Source organism: Haliotis cracherodii, unplaced genomic scaffold (assembly GCF_022045235.1).
Source record: "Haliotis cracherodii isolate W230 unplaced genomic scaffold, xgHalCrac1.p SCAF_8, whole genome shotgun sequence".
Lineage (NCBI taxonomy): Eukaryota > Metazoa > Mollusca > Gastropoda > Lepetellida > Haliotidae > Haliotis > Haliotis cracherodii.
Window position 1 is genome coordinate 6,991,568 of NW_027266341.1, and position 26,063 is coordinate 7,017,630.

The 26,063-nt window shown below is 41.8% G+C and overlaps 1 protein-coding gene across 1 annotated transcript in view; it reads right to left on the reverse strand.

The window, feature by feature from the left end:
• Positions 1-1,948: 1,948 nt before the first annotated feature.
• LOC139449367 (calpain-15-like) overlaps positions 1,949-26,063 on the reverse strand; it is a 29,289-nt gene continuing 5,174 nt past the window's right edge. The window contains exons 3-13 of the mRNA XM_071230708.1: positions 24,973-25,181; positions 24,560-24,743; positions 24,099-24,243; positions 23,557-23,629; positions 22,834-22,959; positions 18,943-19,104; positions 18,328-18,489; positions 16,844-17,040; positions 14,380-14,537; positions 13,506-13,684; positions 1,949-12,153 (exon numbers count right to left, since the gene is read on the reverse strand). Coding sequence (XP_071086809.1) covers positions 11,970-12,153; positions 13,506-13,684; positions 14,380-14,537; positions 16,844-17,040; positions 18,328-18,489; positions 18,943-19,104; positions 22,834-22,959; positions 23,557-23,629; positions 24,099-24,243; positions 24,560-24,743; positions 24,973-25,181 — 1,779 coding nt within the window. The 3' untranslated portion in view covers positions 1,949-11,969. The remainder of the gene's footprint in view (positions 12,154-13,505; positions 13,685-14,379; positions 14,538-16,843; positions 17,041-18,327; positions 18,490-18,942; positions 19,105-22,833; positions 22,960-23,556; positions 23,630-24,098; positions 24,244-24,559; positions 24,744-24,972; positions 25,182-26,063) is intronic.

Here is a 26,063-nt window from a genome sequence, read left to right on the forward strand (position 1 = left end):
AGAGCTTATTTTAAAATGTTTTCAGAAACATTATTGTAATAATCATCATGCATGTGTATAAAGCTTGTGAATTCTAAAGGTGGACCGTTGTATGGTAATTAAATTCATCCGTTTCAACTTTTGACGTGTTTGAAATATTTTCTGTTAAACTCAATTTCGCTCATCAGATACCACAACTATTCACTCGTTTCATAAAATTGGTATTACACGGGAGCTCGTTTAGTATTCTATTGGTATGTGATATTTTTCTATCTTGTGACCTTGACCTTTGACATTTTGTTCAATTCACTAGTGCCAAAAGAGTTCACCAGGGCCATTTGGAACAAATGCATAAAAGGATAATTTTGTATTTGTCTCTAGAAAAATTACCACCGGTGCTTAACAGTCAAATTCCAACAAAAGCTTCAGGACTAATTACATACAAATTTATATACCAGAAGCAGACACCACAAGCTTGAAGTTTGTGACATTACTGGGTAATTACTACGTGTGGTTGCACGTCAAACCTGTGCACAGCGCACAGGACACAAATAAGGTGACATTAAGGGGAGAGTTCTTAGAAGGCTGACTGTTTGGCAGCTTGACTCTTACGAGTTTCTGAGGCTTTGGTCGTGCCCCACTCTGAAGCTCAAGTGATTTTGTTCGTAATATGCCTCTGTTCACACAGCAGAGAATGGGTACCCAGTAAGGTGATAGGTGCAGTGCCTCACAGGAGGCATTGGGTGTATATTCCCCAGGGAGCTGAGAATGAAGATCACGTGGACACCATCCATTGATTGAGGTAATAATAGTGTAGACCTATGATCATCCGATTGGTGAATGGAATTTGCCACATTAAATTTCTATTTACTACCACTACTACTACTAAAAAAAATTTAAAAAACAATTTCATGAACATCATTATGAAGAATGTTATAGATATGTTTGGTTACAGAGTACTAGGCCAATGAAATCACAGAATCCCCTAGGGGATATTGATGTTCTTTGGGTGAAGTGTGTTTAAACAGCCAAATGTGTGATCCCCAGTTTTTAAGATTAAATTTCACAATATCATGTGACTTGAAGATGTTTCAAAGTACTTTTTTTTCACAGCCTTTAAACAGGAAGTCTTCAAAATGGTCAGTTGTACAAATCAAATATTTTTTCCACCACTGACAGTGTTACTGGTTGCAGATTGTGTTTTAAATGTGGAATCTTCACAACAAACTAACAAGATCATCAGTGAATGACCTTGACATTATCATGTCTTAATACATGTGTCTAGTTTACCATTATGGGTTGAAAAAGTGTTTTAACACTGATTAAAAAGCTCATAATTATGAGACATATATTGAAAATTAATATAGAATTATAGACTCCTTGAAATGCTGCACAAACACCCCAAATGGTTACAACCTTCACCTTTCATTATCAATTACCTTGACCTCCAATAACTGCAAATCATATGCCGGAAAGATTCCCCTTCAGAAAACATGCACACAGAGCTTATTAAGTTGTGAAAACAAAGCGAAGCTCATTCAGCAACCCTACTTCCAGAGTTGATACCATCTAAACAGTATTTGTTTACACTACTTTTAATGATATTCAAGCAATATCACGGCGGGGAACAAAAGAAATGGGCTTGACACATTGTACCCATGTCGGTAATCGAATCCCAGCATTTCAGCATGAACGCTTCTACAACTCTATCGCATTTGAATGATGTGCTATTTCCATCCTTGTTGTTACGGAAGATGACAAGGAGTATGGTTTTACATCCCTTTTAGCAATATTCCAGCAATATCACAGCAGGGGACACCAGAAATGAGCTTCACACATTGTACCCATGTCGGGAATTGAACCCGGGTCTTCGGCGTGACGAGGGAACACTTCAACCACTAGGCTACCCGACCGCCCCTGACAAGGATGAAATAATTATCAATTACAACAAAACATTGATCTCAGAAAATACAACAATTTTAATTTCATATTCTTCACATCCATGAATAAAATCTTGTAGAAGTATAACAAATGAAGACCTACTGACACCCAGTAAACCCTTGTCGGCAGTGACACACCTCACAGGCTGCCGACAATTTACCTTCTCGTGATAAATTTGGCGCTGTTCCTACACCTTTCTACAGAGATATACCTAACTTTGACACAGACTTCATTGTTAAGAAGGAGCATATACATATCTAGGTTGTCTTCCGTTGGTCGCACGAGTAAACGTCTTGACAGAAATTGAGGCATCGAGTCGCCATCAAAGTGAGTTTATTGAATTTCAGAGTTATCTGCCCTTGCTGTGTACTTGTATCCATGACAACATCTGACTGAGCTAGTAGTTATGCTGTACACCACAAAGTAAATGACTTATAAATTGGACAAACTATAACTATCACTGGTCATTTCATAAAAGGCCTTAAAAGATATTTACTGAATGAATTGTTTACTTCAAAAGATACAATTAATCAAGATGCACTGAAGAGAATTCCACTTCGGCATATCAAGGACAAGTTACCAACTATCTGTTCTTCATATTGGAGTCCCTAATTAATTCCCTAAGATCATGAAGATGAAAGAGGCAACTTTGTATGGGGTTGATAAAAAGTGTATTTGAACAAATTCTTTATCCAAATTTGGCTGAATTCACAGAAATGTTCATTTTCTTTGATTTTATACAAAATTTTACAAAAGAGTATCCTTAAAACCAGGGGGAAACTGTCAGTTTAGCAGTTCACTCACAATGAAGTCTTCATCAGTTAAAAATGTAAAGCATGGACCATCTCAACATTTCTGAACTACAGGTTTACATTGCCGTGTGAAGCAGACACAGGTTTACTGTCTCCCAGCAGGTGCGAGTATTCATTGTAACCTAATATTTCCATCAAGCAAATCAAAGTTACAAGATCTGTCACTCACACTGAAACATGCAAGCATGGATGACAAGCATTCACAAACACAATGTACATTTCAAGGCATGTACACTGCAATACAAACAGCATCTTCCAAGTCTACAAAAATCAGATAAAAGCCATTAGGAATAGATTGTTGAATACCCGCTTGGTCGTGTAATCAGTTTAAATCTTTACACAAATTCACTCAAAATTTGAATACTGAGAAAAACAATGGAAAAATATGACCTGTATATTAACAGATCCAACAACTGTTTTGTTCAAGTCCTACCTTAAAAATCATACAGCACTAATAAATGCCAATTATTTCAGAATCTGATATTTTACAAAACGACATATATATCCTTCAATGCAAACCATAAGAGGGAATGACTGTGATCGTTCCATAAACTCAAATTGTTTTAATCAGTTCACATCTTCAGGCATCAAAGTCTACAACTAGGGGATAAATATTTGGACAACTTTTTTTTTAACAAACATGAAAAACTTCAAACTATAGTGAGAAACAACGTCATAATTTCACCTGAAACTATTTAAACAAATATATCTATGAAAAAAACATCATTGAAAAAAATATAACTAAGGTTAAAATTATCCACAACCAGAGTAGAAATTCTTGGGATAAAAGAACCTTTTGAAGGCGTTATTATCAATCTACATACAATGACACAATATGTATGGTAGTGTCCCTGTAACGTTCCATTCATACAAACATCAGCAGTGGCCCTCTTGAAAGTCAGTGGAATCTACTCTCCACAAGAAGTATCTGAACAATGGCACTGATCCACATCTGCATACCTAGCAGAATTTTAACAGTGCCTTATAGCACACCTACATGTGTCTCCGAGGCAAGTGTATTATGTCATGTGATACTCTCGTGATAAACCTGGATCTAAATCCACAACGAAATATGTCTCATTTGTACATCTACATAGTAAAACACACACAACTCATACGTCTTGCACAGCTGGTATGGGACATGCTCACCTTTCTATGATGCAGTGTACACAAAACACCAAACTCACACGTGTACACTGCTGTTGAGTTTTGTAACCGTGGAAACGTTGTGGAAGAAGCCCAAAGTGGACAGGTCGTAGACGCTTCCCACTTTGGTGAAACCCACAAGCTTGGTACTGAATGATCAAGTATCATAACTGGAGCAATTTGGGATTCGAACTTGTGTCATCGGAACCTGACACCAAAGGGACACAACTCTGTACAAAACATGTGTCCACTTCGACCACAGAACCAGGACAGGATCTGTGAACAGGACAGATGGGACTTGCGTTTGTATCTCCAACATTGTAAAACACTCTACAGAATAAACCACGTATCAATATTAAAGAACATGAAATACATGGGACAAGGACGTGGAAGTATTGTGGTATCCAAATGCTAGGTGTATGTACACTATAGGCATCAACAGCTGATTAACATGATTAATGGCAACTGTCAGTAGGATCAAAATCGACTTTAAAAACTCATTAGTATTTGTTTGTCGGAACTGCTGCGTATATGATGCTAATTCACATTCATTTTTTTGTGCTGAGGTTCTGAGGTTAAAAATGCCAAATGGGGGAAATTCCTTCCAATCACAGAGTTGAAAAAGGAAATCGGAATCTTCCGAAATGTCTATTGGTGGGTGTAGCATTCATGGGTTGTCTGGGTCAATAGGTACTTACCGTGTTCAACATAATAAGCACCCAGGGCACTCTCAAAATTAGAATAAAAATTTGGTGATAAAAAAACAGAGTTGAAAGATGATAAATTTCATGGTTTATGCTGACAGCCTGAAATGATACAAAAGAAAAGTCTGTGCGTATTATACACGACAGATACATTTTTCCAGTATTTAATTGCCCATAATTAAGGGTGCATATAACACATGAGTGCGTATTATACACAAATAAATAAATCTTGTGTACATTGATCAATGGGAAGGGGTGCTAATTGGGATTGTTCACTAGCCAATATATTAGCAAATATCGCTGTGAGCACTTATTAGAGCAGGGTGCTTACTATGTTGAATACGGTATAATACAAATATCTACTGGTTACGTCTTTAATCTTCTTTTTCATTTTTAAAAAACCCAAAGAAATAAATCTTAACCAGCTTTTCATGTGTACCGACAAATAATCAATTTCAAGTGGCTTTAACTTCAAGAACTAAAAAACAATCATATAAAAGATACTTTTAACCCGTAGTCTGCTGAAAAGATGTGAAGAGATCATCATGAACAAACGTGTCACTGCAACTAAACAAGTGCTTCACTCAGTGATTACATTTTCAAAAAATCCTGAGATAAAAAACCCATTTGTATTGGTATATATGTTACTGCATACATTAAAATCATACATAGTGATAATACACAATTAAACTTTCCACAAAATTCACAAGTTAGAACAGTCTTCTGCTTTATAAGCTTTTATAAACATTTTTTAGCTGAAAATGATTTAGCTCAGGTCAGCCCAAATTTACAAGACTACATCTGGTGCAAGCAAGAAAACCCCGAGTTACAGCGAAACTTCATGATATCAAATATGTTACCATCAGCCAATCCGTAACAAGTAAGCTTCAGACTGGATCAGAACCTGAGACTGAACTGACACCAAGAAAAACATTTCCCTGCTGGTCATGTCGGCCATCTTGGATTTAACTTCAGCCATCTTGAATTCAACTACTATGGTGTAAGAGCAAACCGTTACAGGCCTACAGGTTGACATTAAGGTATAATACAGAACTTGCAGCGACTTTGTCAAACAGAGATTATATAAAAAAATATTGTGCATAGAGTATTTGTGTCGTTAATACTGACATATGTAGACTGAGATGAAGAGGCCGAGATGCTCATAGTACAATGCAAACAACATCCTCTACACAGGACAACTTTCTTTGACAAACCTGTCATTACAAACATGCGGGGCACTGAAGTAACGACACAGATAAGTAACAGATGCAACTCACAACACACACCTTATAACTTCCATTACGGTGCCACAGTCCATTACAGAATCTCTGATCCTGAACTTCAAACCAAAACCTTTAAACCACAATTTCAAATAATTGGCCTGAAGCTTTGCTTCATTAACCTGGTAAACTGAATAAAATAGAAATTTGTACGAACAATAACTTATCTCTAACTTGGGTTGATGTGAAAACAGACTATCAGTGTACTGAGAATTCATATGGATAATTACAAGAGTCATTCTACAGGACATCGTTCACACATCACTGCGAGGTTACTGGTTCCTGGAAGAGAACATCTGCTTGGAAGCTACACTTGTCGTTGTTCAGCCATTTCCTTCATTTGGGTTGCCACTATCAGCACTTTGAAGAAAATCATAAATTGTCAAAAAATAATGAATTCTTTGGTTCTGGAGTTCCATATATTCCTTAACTGACCTTCTGACCTTGATACTCCATAACTTGCATAACATGGTTGAGTTATATCTTCATCACGTACATTCAACCGTATTGACTAGCATGGACCGCCATCTTACATCAGATGCCAATATATATTTTGTGTTCAAGCATAACATGTATGCCCAAGTAATTTACAACAACCTTGGTCATTCTACAAGAACAGGAACCAAGGTCCACTTGAAGTGAGTCAGGAACACGTGAAGTGATGCACGAGACGCCTACCACTTTGGTGGAAACCTCACACACGAGTCATGGTCTGCAGACCAAGGATCATAATCGGTCAAATATTGCATCAAACCCATGACAAGCAGATCCTGAAAGGGCTTCAAGTTTACCTTACAGTCAAACACATCCGATACAGTAACTACACAATCAGTACAGTGATACACAAACTTTCAGTCTGAAAATGGCCATAAGCAGTGTCTTGGAGTAAAAAGTCCAGCTAACCAGCTTCAGAGGCAGAGAGATTAGTGATGTCATTTGATTGTGATGTCATGGTAACAATGATATCGCAATGGTCTGCAAACCATTCCAGCAATATCTATTTCTGTTGAAGTCAGTTCGGGGTGATAAAAGTTCTTACAGAGTCTGTAATGAAGGTAATGACTGCATAAACTGGAATATTAGGAATGGCAAGTCCACGCATTCCTGTTGTGTTTCTATCTTAGACATCTGTCCTTAATTAAAGGTGGGTTTGGGGATGGAAGGTAAATGGCCACTCGAAAGATGCATGATGGTTAGTGATAAAATTGTTGGGAAATACTGATTGATCAAGTCCTACTTTTCATGACTCCCTTGACAAACTGTGAAATCTTGTCTATCTGGATCCTGTATAATACGGACCCCTTGCCACACTCAACAATATTCCAGCCATTCAATGGAAGCCTGTAAGACATCAAGTCTGGGCCAGGCAATCCAGTGATTGATAACAATATCAATGTCCAACACCATCCCGATACGACGACTCACAAATAGCCAAGTCACGTGACCACCCAATCCTCATTAGCTGGCTGTTGTGACAAGCATGGGGGACAGGGGATTTGTGAGACGGTTATTCGGCGGTATACATGGAATCAAATTTGAGAGATTATCGTGAAATAATCTCAACTAAAATTCCTGAATGACAATATTTCGATTATGCATTTTTCCTTAATAAGAAATTTATCTTCATACTTCAAAAACTCATAAATCAATTTGAAGGATGTTGATCAACTTAATTCTTGACATTTTGTAAATCTAAGTCTGATAATACACTGACACTCAGAGAATTCAATATTCATACATGGGAATGCATTCAAAAGTTATTCTTGAATTCATAATTAGAACCATTATTGAAGTCTTAAGTAGATTGTGGTTTATAAAAAAATGTACAAATGGAGACTATTAATTATTAGACTATTAAAACACAGAGGTCTCATTCTTGAATAAAAAAGAATAAATGAGACAACAGAAATCTTTTCAGACATAAGCTAAAATGTGAGTACCAGTAAGAATTGCAACATTCATAATGTGACGTCTAATCTGCTCATTATTGTCCTGTGTTTATGTATGGGTTTTCTACAATTTAATTTGATTCAAATCCATCAATTTCGGTAAAAGTTCACACACAGGTGTTAGTAGCAATTGTGTTATATTTAACTATACTACTCAAAAGAAGTTAAAGAACATGGCATGTTACATTAACTAGAACAATCATGAAAGAATAGGGTGTTCCTTAACTTCTTTTGAGTGGCATATTTTGGCAATTTTCAAGCTCTTCAAGAAGGGACTGTCAAGTGTATGTGGACATCACCTTAGAAAATTAACAGGAAGATTTGCATGCTATTGTAAGTTTGTTAAATGTTAACATACCGACTACCTCAGCACTTGACACAGCTGACACAGGCATTCTAACAGGATGCATTTAGTAGTATCAAATCTCACTGGAATATCCAGTACGTAGCAATCACTGATCAATGGAGAACACACACTACTTCAACTGTAGGCATAGTAGACATGGGGAAACAAACATGGCTTACACCAGAATGCCGTTTTGTACAATATTCACACATATATCATGACAATCAGCTTCATGTGGGAGAAAATCAACATGGGTCTACTTGGAAATAAAGCCTACACACACCATCAGCGTGAACCTGGGACTCCAGCCCATGATCCTAGGTCATGGGCTGCCTTAGGGGCACACATCAGATTGTATTGCCTTAGACTAGGTCACCAAAGCCCCCATGCAGTGTTGGAAATGTAGGGCTCCTTGAGGTTTGCTGCTGTAGTATTTGAATGTAGGGACCCCTAAACCTGATACTTTCCACTATAGAGAGTGAGTGAGTTGGGTTTAATGCCGCTTTTAACAGTATTCCAGTTATATCACAGCGTGTCAGCTTAACGTAGGAGGAAAGCCCGAAGTGATGCAGGTCTCAGACGTTTACCACTTCGGTGTGAAACCCACGGGTATGGTGCTGACGAACCTAGAAACATGGTCGGGGTGAACCGGGATTCGAACCCACAATCATAGGTTTCTGGCATGCCCAAGGGACGCAACACTGCACACCAAATCGCGGCGCCTTAGACGACTGGGCCACCCGTGGTATGAGGTATGACGACACAAAATCCACCAAACCACTGAACTCCGTACGCCAGGCATCAGTTGTTGGGGACCAAGTCAGACTAGTTTATATGAAAATCGGGCATCTTGGTGCGTTGTTACAAAGTTAAGGGAGGTAACTCTGATCATGGTCTAATAACTTGTCTCAAACATATTCCAAATAAACACAGATCTTCAAACAAAAGTTATTTTTCCTAAAACTAATGAGGTGTTGATAATCATTATACTGTGTCTTCATAGCATCTATGAAAACTATAGCAACAGTTAAAAGTGGTATCCATGACTACCGATACTCTACTCAGTCATCAATGTATTGCCACCAGACAAAATCAACCTATTGACAAAGTTTACCAACAACCGGGGATCTAGGCCTCCACACATACATTGGTTAAATCTGTATAATTCTGAGACATAGGAGAGCATGGAGGGTTACATTTCACAGATACTGATTAATCCTAGATACATTCATAATAACATCTAGGTACGTATCCTCCGTCTTTCACATCTTCATGTGAACATCACACATGTACGATGGTTAATTGCACTGTGCAAAATAATATAATCATTAAAACAAATTTGCTGAAAAGTTGACCAGATATATATGTATCTATCGCTATCTATCTATATGTATCTATCACTTTGATTAAAGTCTGACTGATTTGATGTTGTTTGATATAACAGCAGATTCTGTAACACAACTTTCTGATTGGTCAATCTTGTGGTTTTTTCATGACAGGTGGCGATTGGTTAAATTCAATGCATTGATAATTCAATGAATCATTAAACCTTGAAGTTTTAAAAACATGTGTCTCCCAATGTCTGTGTTGACAACCAAACCACTTACTGATTACATGAAATGTGTTGTCCGTAGTTATATATTGGTAAACGGAGACTTATGAAAGAAAAAAATAGTTAAAACACAAAAAATATTGCAAGAAATCTTATCACAAAAAGATGAAGTACATCTTCAACAAGGGATGCATGATTTATGATGATGATAGATCACTAAAAACTTATATATTGTAACAATGCCTATAAATCATACGAACATACAATAACATCCACACAACAGGAATTCATAGCCATCCTGGAACTGTTCCACAATGCGATCTTACCGCCAAGATGATCGTATCTATGTCCTATAACACTGACTTATGACAGTCGTAGCGCTTAGATCGCTGACTGGAACAGCATCAGAAACATCAGGTTTCATGACATACATATCCTCCAACATGTAGTTTTCAAAATCTATTGGGTCTTGTCTTTGCGGGTTCTATGAATTAAGAATGCAATAACCCATTTATGTTTCATTCTAAACATAAGGGTCATCACCTTGACTGCTTGACGACCATGCTTCATTTTGAAATACTGGAATTCATATTTATATGAAATATATCAAGCTTCATTACCAGAGTACTGCAGCCATTCTTCATGTCTGGCTATAAATTCCTGTTGTCTGAAAGATCACTAACAGCAGTATAGTTCGTCACGGAGGATCCATCACGACCTCGTCAACACAAACTGTATAAACATGTACATGTGGTTATGACCTGGGACAGGGACACAGCCCAAATCTGAGAGACAGGAAAATGGAAATGTGCTTTCTGATCAGAATTCCCTCAATAAATAGGTTCCTCTATTTCCCCATACTTCATGTTGGTATTCACAGCATCAATTGTCAGGTAGTGACTCTTAATAACAATAGAGGACTGGGTAAATGTTTTTAAAATTTTGAAAAATGTGGTAATCAGAAGTATTTTAACCATAATACTCAATTGTTTATAGGGGCTGTGGGGTAGCCTAGTGGTTAAGGGTTCACTCGTCCAAAGGCCCGGGTTCGATTCCCCATATGGGTACAATGTTTGAAACCCCTTTTTCCATGATATTGCTGAAAAGCAGGGTAACGCAAGGTAGGTGTGATGTCAAGGAGCTGGTTGGACAGCAATATCACAACATGGGACACGAAGTACTGGCTTCACAACATGGGAAGCAGGTCTTTAGCAGAGGACTATTATCACTGGCCTACCTCACAGCTCCAACTTCATATAGGGATATTCGTATTATTCAAAGATACAAAAATAGTTGAAAACAGTTGTTAATTATGTGTAAATAGAATGACATATATAAACCCCTCGCAAACATTGAGTAGTATATTGCCAGAAACAGTTGTGTGTGCAGATGGAGGGGCCTGAGATCCATAACAAACAGCCTGACTGTACCGGGATGCACAACGCGTTATGGTTTCAAAATATTCTACATGTATCATCGACAGGTTCAAGATGATGATTTGATCAGTACTACTTCAGGATGTTTGTTTATCACACACATCTATACAGAGACTAACAAGCTCACACAGAAATAATAGAACAATAACGCATTTACAAAGGGGAGTAAGAATTTAGCAGTTAATTTTTCAACCTGAGGAGTACACACTCCTTAAACCTGTAGTAGAGGAGTACTGGAATAATCACACATATCTTAAGGAGTAACCCCAGTAGCTCAAAGGTAAATCGTTATCACGATTTCATCAACTCTTGATAAAACATTGTCTTTACAATTTTGAAATATCTTTGGGATATTTTGGATGACAATCCTAGAAAACAAACCAATCTGAAACCATGTTTAATGGTTTAATTGAGAACACTGTATAGCAACTCCATGTACACTTTCTAGCGCCACTGAAATGTTCCTGTTGCTTCAGTGTAAGAGAAATTCCCTGCACAGTAATTCTTGTGTGTGAACTCTAGGAGTACTGCAGTAAAAAACAAGGATGGCGTAAAAGCCTATTTATCCCTTTACTTGATATGTTTTTAAAGTATAACCCTTTCACATCTGTACATTAGCTAACCATTCACACAACACAGCTCTTTGTGGAGCCCCTGTGGAGCCCCTGTGGAGCCCCTGTGGAGCCCCGGTAAGTATAGAGGTACACAGTAGGACAGACTTCTGGTGGTGTTGTCCACCATAGAGCCTGGAGTGTTTATCACAATAATGTCCCTCCTCTGGTTAGGGAACTTGTTGGTCCACGACTGTTGGTGTGACCCCGAGATCAGAGAGGTCGAGGAATGTGCAGAGCCTCGACGGGAGGAATGAGGCTGGGTTCGTGCTGGCTGTGGGGCGTGGGACCCCAGTCTCCCAGTCCAAAACTGGGGTTTGTCATGCGATGCTTGAGACATCTAGACAGGTGGTACATCTGGGACCTCTCCAGGTGCGACAACACCATCAAGACTTGTCTGTAACAGAAGTGACAGAATACCATCAACACTTGTCTGTAACAGAAGTAACAGAATACCATCAACACTTGTCTGTAACAGAAGTAACAGAATACCATCAAGACTTGTCTGTAACAGAAGTCACAGAATACCATCAACACTTGTCTGTAACAGAAGTGACAGAATACCATCAAGACTTGTCTGTAACAGAAGTAACAGAATACCATCAAGACTTGTCTGTAACAGAAGTAACAGAATACCATCAAGACTTGTCTGTAACAGAAGTAACAGAATACCATCAACACTTTCTGTAACAGAATACCATCAACACTTGTCTGTAACAGAAGTAACAGAATACCATCAACTCTTGTCTGTAACAGAAGTAACAGAATACCATTAACTCTTGTCTGTAACAGAAGTAACAGAATACCATCAAGACTTGTCTGTAACAGAAGTAACAGAATACCATCAACACTTGTCTGTAACAGAAGTAACAGAATACCATCAACACTTGTCTGTAACAGAAGTAACAGAATACCATCAACACTTGTCTGTAACAGAAGTAACAGAATACCATCAACACTTGTCTGTAACATAAGTAACAGAATACCATCAAGACTTGTCATTAACCAAAGTAACAGAATACCATTAACAATTGTCTGTAACAGAAGTAACAGAATACCATCAACACTTGTCTGTAACAGAAGTAGCAGAATACCATCAACACTTGTCTGTAACAGAGAGTAACCATCTACTGATATGAAACTAACATCAGAATTCATGTATTTCTCTCATGCTCACACAAGTAATACATAATTTTGACATTCATTTTGTAAATCAGACAAACATGCTCTTGTAATAATCTCTAAATACCCTAACACATCAAGAATCTCCACTGAATGTCTTTATTTCCTCAATAAATATATCAACACAAGTGGACTAAAGCAACAAAACTTCACAAGTTTCTCTCACACTAGGAAATACAAACATTTGGACTCTAATTTTGTATAAAGTCTGCCACATGCCATAGGAAATTATTCCCCTTCCAAGTGTGTATATGCATGTTTGTTGTTTAACGCTGCAATCAGTAATATTCCAGCGATATGGTGGCAGGCAGTAAATAATCGAGTCTGGAACAGACAATGCAGTGATCGATATTGTGAACAATGACCCACACCATCGAGTTACTAAGAAACAAAATCAACCAAGTCTCCTCCTGGGACCATTATAGGTTGCTGGGACCTCTTCTAATCTGGAAGCCCAACAGGGTCCTCTTCCAAGCACTCATACACATGCCATTTTGGCCATCCAACCCACATATAAGTTGTCTATCAGAAGATGGATCCAGGCAAACCCAGGAGCCTCGTACTGACCTATGTAAAGGTGGGATCACATCCTTGCTGATCAGTGAGCCCCTTGTGCTGACAACGTTAGAGCTCTCCGTGCAGTCACACCACATTACTACATTGTTTCCCGGCATACGATTCTCAGCAACAAATATCCCTCCGGCCCATCCGTTGAGGAGGCTGTAAACTGTGATGCCTTTCCGAACCTGGAACAGGAGCAGCTTACAATGAAAGGAGTAGTTTTCGTTTGTTTTGTTTTGTTTAATGCTGCACTCAGCGATATTCCAGCTATATGACGGCGGTGTGTAAATAATCAAGTCTGGACCAGACAATCCATTGATTGACATCATGAGCATCAATCCACGCAATTGGTATACGATGACATGCTTTATGTAAGTCAGTGAGCCTGACCACCCGATCCCGTTAGTTGTCTCTTATGACAAGCATAGTCGCCTTTTACGACAAACATGGATTGCTGAAGACCTGAAAGGAATAGACGACTGAGGTCACATTGGGTTTAACATTGTGGTTGATATAATGAGCATGTCCCTTGAATTGGGGGTATGATGACATGCAATCAACCAAGTCAAGAACCACAAATCTATCTGGTCACCTCATATGACAAGCATAGGTTAGGGGACCCCATTTAAAACCGGAATCCCCTCGGGCGCCAGATCCATTCAGTCACCTCATATGACAAGCATAGGTTTGGGGACCCCATTTAAAACCGGAATCCACATGGGGCGCCAGATCCATTCAGTCACCTCACATGACAAGCATAGGTTAGGGGACCCCATTTAAAACAGGAATCCACATGGGGCACCAGATCCATTCAGTCACCTCATATGACAAGCATAGGTTTGGGGACCCTATTCAAACCTAGACTCCCCACGATACCCACCTCCTCCTTTGTTCCCTTGGCAACAGCTAGCTGGATGAGGGCATCGGCCAGGACGTTCTCGTACTGCCTGTTTCGGAATGTGTTGATCTGGTCTACCATCAGGGCCTTGGAGCTATGCACTGACAACACGTAGCGGTGGCTGACCCGGGTGCCGGGGACTGGAACGAGGGCAGACAATCCATGAGGACAACATGAGCAACAATACACTTAGGCAAATTAAGAGCATAAGGTACCATATGTTCTTGTGTATAATGTGCACACCTTATTCTTGGGTACAAGTTTCAGGAACATTGCTATCTCATGTATTGTGCACTGTCAAGAACTAGTGAACAAACAGGATTGCTGACATGCTATCTCCAGTGTAAGATGCTCATGGAATAGCTTTGCATTGAAACATACTCTATTAATTTGCAGGGATGTGAGCAGGTTTTCCCGAAAAAAAGAGAGGAAAAGTCTAGGGGGGCACTGGGGGCAAGTATTCGTGATAGAAAAGGTATGATGTCCGAAAAACCTATGCTGCTCAAAGCTCTGATCGAAAACAGGACGATTCGTGACGGTTGTCCGGTTTTCTATCATCTTTTCGGAGTGTTTTTTTTTAAATCTTTGATTATATTTTTACGAGGAAGATGGTTTTTTCCGAGGACGACTGTTTAAAAAAACGTGATTTTCCGCGTTTCCGCGGAGATTTCACATCCCTGAATTTGGGTTTTTTAAAAAGTGCAAACTAAACACAAGAAAATATGGTACTTGCTGTAACATAATCCTTTGTCTCCTTTCTGAAAGCCAGACAAATGAGGACATACTCTCCCAGCTACAACTACTGTCAATGTCCTCACCTGTTGTCCAGTGACTGAAGGTCAGACAGAGGACGACATACTCTCCCAGCTACAACTACTGTCAATGTCCTCACCTGTTGTCCAGTGACTGAAGGTCAGACAGAGGACGACATACTCCCCCAGCTACAACTACTGTTAATGTCCTCACCTGTTGTCCAGTGACTGAAGGTCAGACAGGGGATGACATACTCCCCCAGCTACAACTACTGTTGACGTCCTCACCTGTTGTCCAGTGACTGAAGGTCAGACAGAGGACAACATACTCTCCCGGCTACAACTACTGTTAATGTCCTCACCTGTTGTCCAGTGACTGAAGGTCAGACAGAGGATGACATACACTCCCAGCTACAACTACTGTTAATGTCCTCTCCTGTTGTCCAGTGACTGAAGGTCAGACAGAGGACAACATACTCTCTCAGCTACAACTACTGTCAATGTCCTCACCTGTTGTCCAGTGACTGAAGGTCAGACAGAGGACGACATACTCTCCCAGCTACAACTACTGTTAATGTCCTCTCCTGTTGTCCAGTGACTGAAGGTCAGACAGAGGACGACATGCTCTCCCAGCTACAACTACTGTTAATGTCCTCACCTGTTGTCCAGTGACTGAAGGTCAGACAGAGGACGACATACTCTCCCAGCTACAACTACTGTTAATGTCCTCAACTGTTGTCCAGTGACTGAAGGTCAGACAAAGGACAACATACTCTCCCAGCCACAGCTACTGTTAATGTCCTCAACTGTTGTCCAGTGACTGAAGGTCAGACAAAGGACGACATACTCTCCCAGCTACAACTACTCTTTATGTCCTCACCTGTTGTCCAGTGACTGAAGGTCAGACAGAGGACGACATACTCTCTCAGCTACAACTACTGTTAATGTCCTCACCTGTTGTCCAGTGACTGAAGGTCAGACAGAGGACAACATACTCTCCCAGCTACAACTACTGTTAATGTCCTCAACTGTTGTCCAGTGACTGAAGGTCAGACAGAGGACAACATACTCTCCCAGCCACAGCTACTGTTAATGTCCTCAACTGTTGTCCAGTGACTGAAGGTCAGACAAAGGACGACATACTCTCCCAGCTACAACTACTCTTTATGTCCTTACCTGTTGTCCAGTGACTGAAGGTCAGACAGAGGACGAAATACTCTCTCAGCTACAACTACTGTTAATGTCCTCAACTGTTGTCCAGTGACTGAAGGCCAGGCAGAGGACGACATACTCTCCCAGCTACAACTACTGTTAATGTCCTAACCTGTTGTCCAGTGACTGAAGGTCAGACAGAGGACGACATACTCTCTCAGCTACAACTACTGTTAATGTCCTCACCTGTTGTCCAGTGACTGAAGGTCAGACAGAGGACAACATACTCTCTCAGCTACAACTACTGTTAATGTCCTCAACTGTTGTCCAGTGACTGAAGGTCAGACAAAGGACAACATACTCTCCCAGCCACAGCTACCTTTAATGTCCTCAACTGTTGTCCAGTGACTGAAGGTCAGACAAAGGACGACATACTCTCCCAGCTACAACTACTCTTTATGTCCTCACCTGTTGTCCAGTGACTGAAGGTCAGACAGAGGACGAAATACTCTCTCAGCTACAACTACTGTTAATGTCCTCACCTGTTGTCCAGTGACTGAAGGCCAGGCAGAGGACGACATACTCTCCCGGCTCCAGCATAAGGTTACAGCCAATGAAACATCGCAGTTGTCTCTGACTGTGGCCAATCAGTTTGCCCACAGAGAAGTTGGGATGCTTGGACTCTTGGAGTACCAGGATGAACAGGTCGAGAGGAGATTTAGCCGAGTTGTCATTCCCCCTGAAACATTGGATATATGTCACGTGAGAAATAAAAAAAGTTTCAACTAGACACATTTATAACATATTCTGCAATGAATTCGGAAAATACTATTCGAATTGATCAAACAGAGGTTTCAAATCACAAAAAAACACCTCTGTTTGAAACGTACTGCTCTCTCAATCATGGTTGGTAGAGATGCACAGTTGTAGTTCTACAACATTCAAAAGCGGGAATACATTAGCTATTTCAAATTCAAATCAAAGTCATTAAAAATGACAGTTAGCTCTATACAGAAAACACACTATGTGTGTATCCTAATTCTATTCTACATTATATATGATACTGTATTCATGGTATTATATCAATCATGCTACAAAAAAACGGTTCATTTTCATGGCCACTAACCAGATGACTTTTTGTTTTTGTTCAGTGTTAAAATCCCTTGAAACAAACAACAACTACAGTGTTTCCGATATTGACCAGTAAAATATGACTGGGATCTGTTAATTTGAGGGTTGACAGTCCTTGAGAAATGCATATCATATCCTGTGAATTGCTCTAAACATTAAACCACCGTTTCAAAATATCAATTTCATTTGGAAATCCTGGTCCTAAAAATAGCACACAATTTCAGCCAATAAATAATACATGATCACTGGGGACTGTGCTAAGAATGATTTTGGTTATTTTTAAAACTGTTTCTGAGATCAGTACTACAGATATTGAAGCCCAGACTTGACTTGACTTGACAGCAGCCACAGCCATGTCAAGTTATAGTGTTCACTCTAATTTACTCTTCCTTTTCATCATGACCTCAAAAAAACGTACTGCTCTGACAAGTGTACAGTATTTCACATGACTCAGATGTTGACAAGTCGGACATGTCGAATCACTATCAATGATTCAATATGGCTGTCAGAAAACAGGTGTCGTACACAGTCTTGGATCTGTTACAAGCAATCATTGGACCGATACATTTGAGTCAGGCCTGGTATTTTCATCTGCTAGCGGCCTACGAGCCCGACACGGATCTATATAAATCATGAGGACAAGAATTTCACATACTGACCCAAGATGCTAACTGCTGAATTTTGGTCGACAAAACAAACCTCATGACAACCACAATCACATCCCTTAATGTTTTCACCAAATATTATTATTACTTCAATCTTATGATTCTTAAAAAGCATGATAAATATTATTAATCAATAAATTGATATACATAATACTTTTGAGTCAACATATCGACACTAAAATTTCAAACCAAAGACATCTCTATCTAGTATTGCTGAGTATGTAACTGACCTGACGCCCTCCTGGAACAGCCCCAGCTCCACCTCCGTTGTGTGGAACACCGTCAACTTCACCACACTCATGGGCTGCGACGCATCACTTGGGAACTCTGCAGCCAGGCGAGACTCGCGCCAGTTGGGACGGATCTTGCACACATCTACACTATCGAAGTACCTAGAAACAACAGTTTTATTGTGTATGTTTTGGTTTTGTTGTTGTTTATTGCCTCACTCAGCAATATATATTTGACGGTGGTCCGTAAATAATCGAGTCTGGACAAGACAATCCGTTGATTGATATCATTCGCATCGATCCATGCAATTGGGACACAATGACATGCATCAACCATAGTCAGCGAACCAGACCAGCCGATCATGTTAGTTGACTCCTTCCACTTCGTGGCAGGGGATAATTAAAAGGCTGCACTGGTGCATGTTTTATACAGCTAAATCAAGCCCTGCTATACTGAACCAGCATCCAGGACAACAAGATCAAGAACTTTTCGGGTACACTTCAACTTTCAAGACTTTTCATAATGATAATTGAGTCGTAATAAAAACTGAAACAATAAACGATTGTCAGAATGAAAGCTGTTAGACTGCAAGATTTGCTCTGAGCTGTACAGACCTGAGTAGATCTTCGAATGACATCCAGAATACCCCCTCCGTTTCACCATGGACCATCAGCTCCTGTCGGACCGAGCTGCCGATTGTGTTCCACAGTGGGGAGCTGTCTGACCAGTCCCCCTTCCAGGAGAACCGACCCCAGGGGTTCCGCAGCCGAATCAATCTAGCAGCAAAACAGTTTACTGTAGTTCACACAAAACTTATAAAATACAGTGTTAATATGACAATGTGTTAACTACCAAACTAATAAAGTTGATACAGTACTGGGCACTGACAAAATAAAACCCAAGTTTGACAGACCATTTTATATTCAAGGGACACAAAGTCGTTTCAGTCAGCGCTGCAAGACATACAGTTTGTTCTCTCTGAAAGGTGGAGACAGACACACATTATTTCTAAGAACCCCCATGATGTCCACTGAATGATATTCTGTGTTAAAATCTGAGAACAAGTTACTTTTTTAAGCATTTTGGGAAACTTATTATTCAATTATTTTAAGTCTCCTACCACACCCAGAATTTCACAGCTATTTCTGTGCTAACTTTCTGTATTTATACTGCGATTCTGGATCTCTCCCATAGGCTGGTAATTACAGCATAATTCCATGACAGAAACACATGTAAGTATAGCGGTGTGCAATATAACTGGTATACCGGTATATTGCAGTATGTCCTTCAGCAATACACATATTGCAATACAACCCTTGATATTGATATTTTCTGATAGTCACAGAGGAATTATTATATAGTTATATAAATTATATCTACTATCTTGAGGCATTTGGATGGACTGGCTTCCTATCTAACACATGTAAACAGCACACGCTGTTTACATTAACATTCCATAAAACATTATGTTATTATGCTACCAATGTCACCAATAAATCACTCAATGACAAAGACCAATAGTGTGTCTGTTTCCCCGCTATCAACACCAGTAGTTCGGGGTTTAACAACAACTGTGTGTCTCTGTCTGGGTTAAGGGACTTGTCACTCTCGTCACTTGTCACCTAATGAGTTCAACAATGGCAGGCAACAGTACACCAGCTGTATCAGCCAGTGTAACCTGCCTATGTGGCTACTTACCACATGGCAACACACACAGAGTACTGGAGACTCCCCACAGGGCAAAATACACAGAGTACTGGATACTCCCTACAGGGCAACATACATGGAATACTGGAGACTCCCCACATGGCAACACACACAGAGTACTGGATACTCCCTACAGGGCAACACACACAGAGTACTGGATACTCCCTACAGGGCAACACACACAGAGTACTGGAGACTCCCCACATGGCAACACACACAGAGTACTGGATACTCCCTACAGGGCAACACACACAGAGTACTGGAGACTCCCCACATGGCAACACACACAGAGTACTGGAGACTCCCCACAGGGCAACATACACAGAGTACTGGAGACTCCCTACAGGGCACCACACACAAAGTAGTGGAAACTCCCCACAGGGCAACATACATGGAATACTGGAGACTCCCCACAGGGCAACATACACAGAGTACTGGAGACTCCCTACAGGGCAACATACACAGAGTACTGGAGACTCCCTACAGGGCAACATACACAGAGTACTGGAGACTCCCCACAGGACAACATACATGGAATACTGGAGACTCCCCACAGGGCGATCTTAAAAAGAGTACTGGAGACTCCCTACAGGGCAACATACACAGAGTACTGGAGACTCCCTACAGGGCACCACACACAAAGTAGTGGAGACTCCCCACAGGGCAACATACATGGAATACTGGAGACTCCCCACAGGGCAACATACACAGAGTACTGGAGACTCCCCAAAGGGCAACATACACAGAGTACTGGATACTCCCCACAGGGCAAAATACACAGAGTACTGGAGACTCCCAACAGGGCCACACACAAGGAGTACAGGAGACTCCTCACAGGGGGCCACACACAGAGTACTGGAGACTCCCCACAGGGCACCACACACGGAGTACTGTGGACTCCCCACAGGGCCACACATACGGAGTACTGGACACTCCCCACATGGCCACACACACGGAGTACTGTGGTCTCCCCACAGGGCCACACACAAGGAGTACTGTGGACTCCCCACAGGGCCACACACACTGAGTACTGTGGACTCCCCACAGGGCCACACACACGGAGTACTGTGGGCTCCCAATAGGGCCACACACACAGAGTACTGTGGACTCCCAACAGGGCCACACACACAGAGTACTGTGGACTCCCAGCAGGGCCACACATACGGAGTACTGTGGACTCCCAACAGGGCCACACACACGGAGTACTGGGGACTCCAAACACCGCCACACACACAGAGTACTGTGGACTCCCCAGAGGGACACACACAGAGAGTACTGTGGACTCCCAACAGGGCACCACACACTGAGTACTGTGGACTCCCCACAGGGCCACACACACGGAGTACTGTGGACTCCCAACAGGGCCACACACACAGAGTACTGTGGACTCTCCACAGGGCAGCACACACGGAGTACTGGAGACTCCCCACAGGGGCACACACACAGAGTACTGGAGACTCCCCAAAGGGGGCCACACACAGAGTACTGGAGACTCTCCACAGGGCCACACACACGGAGTACTGTGGACTCCCAACACCGCCACACACGGAGTACTGGGGACTCCCCACAGGGCCACACACACGGAGTACTGGGGACTCCCCACAGGGCCACACACATGAAGTACTGGAGACTCCCCAAAAGGGGCCACATGGAGTACTGGATACTCTCCACAGGGCCACACACACGGAGTACTGGGGACTCCCCACAGGGCCACACACAGAGTACTGTGAACTCCCCACAGGGCCACACACATGAAGTACTGGAGACTCCCCACAAGGGGCAACACGGAGTACTGGAGACTCTCCACAGGGCAGCACACACGGAGTACTGGAGACTCCCCACAGGGGGCCACACACGGAGTACTGGAGACTCTCCACAGGGCCACACACACAGAGTACTGTGGACTCCCAACACCGCCACACACGGAGTACTGGGGACTCCCCACAGGGCCACACACACGGAGTACTGGGGACTCCCCACAGGGCCACACACACGGAGTACTGGGGACTCCCCACAGGGCCACACACATGAAGTACTGGAGACTCCCCACAAGGGGCCACACGGAGTACTGGAGACTCTCCACAGGGCAGCACACACGGAGTACTGGAGACTCCCCACAGGGGGCCACACAGAGTACTGGAGACTCCCCACAGGGGGCCACACACATGGAGTACTGGAGACTCCCCACAAGGGGCCACACGGAGTACTGGAGACTCTCCACAGGGCAGCACACACGGAGTACTGGAGACTCCCCACAGGGGCACACACACAGAGTACTGGAGACTCCCCACAGGGGGCCACACACGGAGTACTGGAGACTCTCCACAGGGCCACACACACGGAGTACTGTGGACTCCCAACACCGCCACACACGGAGTACTGGGGACTCCCCACAGGGCCACACACACGGAGTACTGGAGACTCTCCACAGGGGGCCACACAGAGTACTGGAGACTCCCCACAGGGGGCCACACACATGGAGTACTGGAGACTCCCCACAAGGGGCCACACTGAGTACTGGAGACTCTCCACAGGGCAGCACACACGGAGTACTGGAGACTCCCCACAGGGGCACACACACAGAGTACTGGAGACTCCCCACAGGGGGCCACACACGGAGTACTGGAGACTCTCCACAGGGCCACACACACGGAGTACTGGAGACTCCCCACAGGGCAGCACACACGGAGTATTGGAGACTCCCCACAGGGGGCCACACATGGAGTACTGGAGACTGACAACATACACTAGTGGGGAACTTCTGCCTAGGAATGACCATCCCCAAGTTGTATACTCACTTGTTTTCCTTGACCACCTTCACGTCCAGTATAGAGTATGCATGTCTGGGGCGGAGGCCCTTGTTCTCATATTCTGCATGATCTATTTTCATGTTCCCTCCCCCACACGATGCACCCATCAAGAATCTGAAATGTACGTGAAGATGAAGGTCACTAGACTAACATGACAGAAACTCATGACGCATTCTTGATAATATTGAGAGTAATTTCACTGTTCTGTATATTCTGACAAACTACAATCACATTGTATAGATTCACCTCGATGAATGAACAACAACTATACAAGATGTTGTTTTAACAGCTTCATACTCACAGTAAAACCAAAACTCTCATAACTACTTCATGACGAGAAAATGTCTTGAATAATATCTTTCTTAATGAAAACACTTAATATATTCATGTTACAGAAACACATAAGGGTCATCATCACACTATCCAACAATATTATTTTAATATTATTGAAATTTTAGACATATCGACAAGTGTGACTAGGAACCGTGCCATTTATAATAAAGATCTAAAAGTTTGTTTACAGAAGCACTACCACATCAGGAAACCTCATAACCTCTTTGGAACGTGATGTAATAATTTACCAGACATGTCTGCATCACATCAATGTATTGACCTTATTGAAAGTAGTTCCTTCTAGGAAACCTCATTTGCATATTCAGGTTTAGTTTATCACATCAACAATTCAATCCATTATGGGACAAAACAAGCTACCCTAGATCTCGACAGCTCAGCAGTTTGGCCCAGATGAGGTCCGGCTCCACCAGCTTGTTCCGTATGGGGTTTGCTGAAACATAAAACACATGATCATCAGGCTCCGCTGGTGTCCTATGGACAGACAGAGATAGTAGAATACATTTATAAAAAATCAAATTAAGAGGCCCTGAAGCCAAGCAGACATACACTCTCAGAAAGGTGCCCGTGTGATGTGATTGAAGCTATTGCTACTCAAACTGCAGACATACACTCTCGCAAGCTGGCCCTGTGATCAGATTGAAGCTATTGCTACTCACACTGCAGACAGATACTCTCGCAAGGTGCCCCTGTGATCAGATTGAAGCTACTGCTACTCACACTGCAGACAGATACTCTCGCAAAGTGCCCCTGTGATCAGATTGAAGCTATTGCTACTCACACTGCAGACAGATACTCTCGCAAGGTGCCCCTGTGATCAGATTGAAGCTACTGCTACTCACACTGCAGACAGATACTCTCACAAGGTGCCCCTGTGATCAGATTGAAGCAACGCTACTCACGCTGCAGACAGATACTCTCACAAGGTGCCCCTGTGAGTGTGGCTAGTCCCTCGATACACTTCCCCGCAACCATGGCCTCATAGCTGCCATGTAACTTGGCCATTGCCTTCTCGATAAGAGGAACCCAGAGTTGTCTTCTCTTGGCCTGAAAATCACAAGTTGGAGGGTGGGGTAAAATATGCAAGCAGAGGATGGAGGTGTTAGTCTTCTCTAAAGATCATACCTGGTAGAAAAATATCATAAAAGGATAGTTAGGCAATTATCAGTCTGGCTTGACAATGACATAAGGATCTATATCGAAACATCACCTTTGCAGTAATTAAAGAAATTGTTATCCATAAATTGTGTCTATTTGTCATCCGTCAACTAGTAAGTAATGCCTATCAAACAATACATGAATACTTTGACCAAACATACAAAAATATATCATCATCATCCTCATCCAAAATGTTCAGACTTACCTGAGAGAAGACGAGCATGCCGTGCATATTGCAGGGAAGCAGATCATCGATGAGGACAATCTGCCACGTCCCATCCTTACACAGGCGCACCTGATACACCCCCTCCTCACAGTACTTCTTCGTCAGAATGATCTTCTCCACAAGCTCTGGTCTCTCAGCCAGCACAGCCAGGGAACTCAAAAACCTGAATATAATTGGATCATCTTTCAAATCGGACATATTTATTCATAGTGAGTCAATATTCCAGCTATATAATGACAGCCTAAAAGAATAAACACAGGCACACACAGCCTTGCATTCAATATCATGCAGTATCATGCAGTATCATGCAGTATCATGCAGTATTTTACATTCTCATCAGTGTCATCACATTTATCGGTTTGTGGAAGCCGACCAGACGTGAAAATACGCACCAGCAATTTCCCAGAATTCCCTGGGAGATGTCCTCGGGCATCGGAGTCCTGTAAACCACCCAGGGTTGCTTCATCTCAGCTCTGCTAGACGGTGCAATTTTGTCCGGCCGCAGCCACTGGATCTCCATATTAGCAAAAGGTTTGGGAGGTTCAATATACAGAGACTTTGGGGCAGGGAGAAACGAGTCATCCACAAACGGCGTCTTGTTCTGAAATCACAACATGGTCAATCATATCAGTGACATTCTTGCATGATCAGCACATGAAGCAGGACAGGGCTTCAGTTACTTGTTGTACTGGGGGTCCATGGTCTAGAATACCACCTTAACTAGCTTAGAAGATTAATATGCCCTTGTCATGTTAAAACAAAGGGAAAATTGGGAAAAACTTGTACTAGCCCCGGGCTAGCAGGCTAGTGTTACATTCTAACCCTGCTTATACATGTCAGCATGGCTATTATAAGGGTAACGCTATTTTTCAGGGCACTATCATTTGCAGAAACCCGAGTTTTTCCATTAACTGCCCAACAAAGGATTGCAGTTGAAAAGTCTGAGGACTGCAAATGTTAATGCCCTGAAAAATAGTGTTACCGTTATCATAGCTAAAATGGATGGAATTTGTTATCAAATATAAAGAAACAACAATATTGGTTTTTAAACATTTATTGAAATCAACCTGAATGTCACTGACCCACTTTTACAAATAGGGAAACGTCATAGACAAACCAGATGACGTCACTATTGAACGTGACGTCACCCATACCTACCCTATGACGTCGCCTAACAACGGGCGTGATAATGGCCAGTCATCAAGCAATATGAGGGCATTATCAAGTTACAGTGGCCCGTTCATTTTTTATAACATGCGGGCAGTTTAATGATAATTCTATCCATTTTAGCTATAATGTTAGGTAATGACTCCATAACTGGACCTTCGCCTATCTCATCCAGTTTTAAAAGTAAATAATAGGAGAACCATGGTCCAGATACCCCATTATTTAATATTAAAGTCCTGATGAGACATGTAAACTATGTAAACAATAATGATCATGATAACAATCTTGTTTATGAGTGAGTGACTGAATTGGGTTT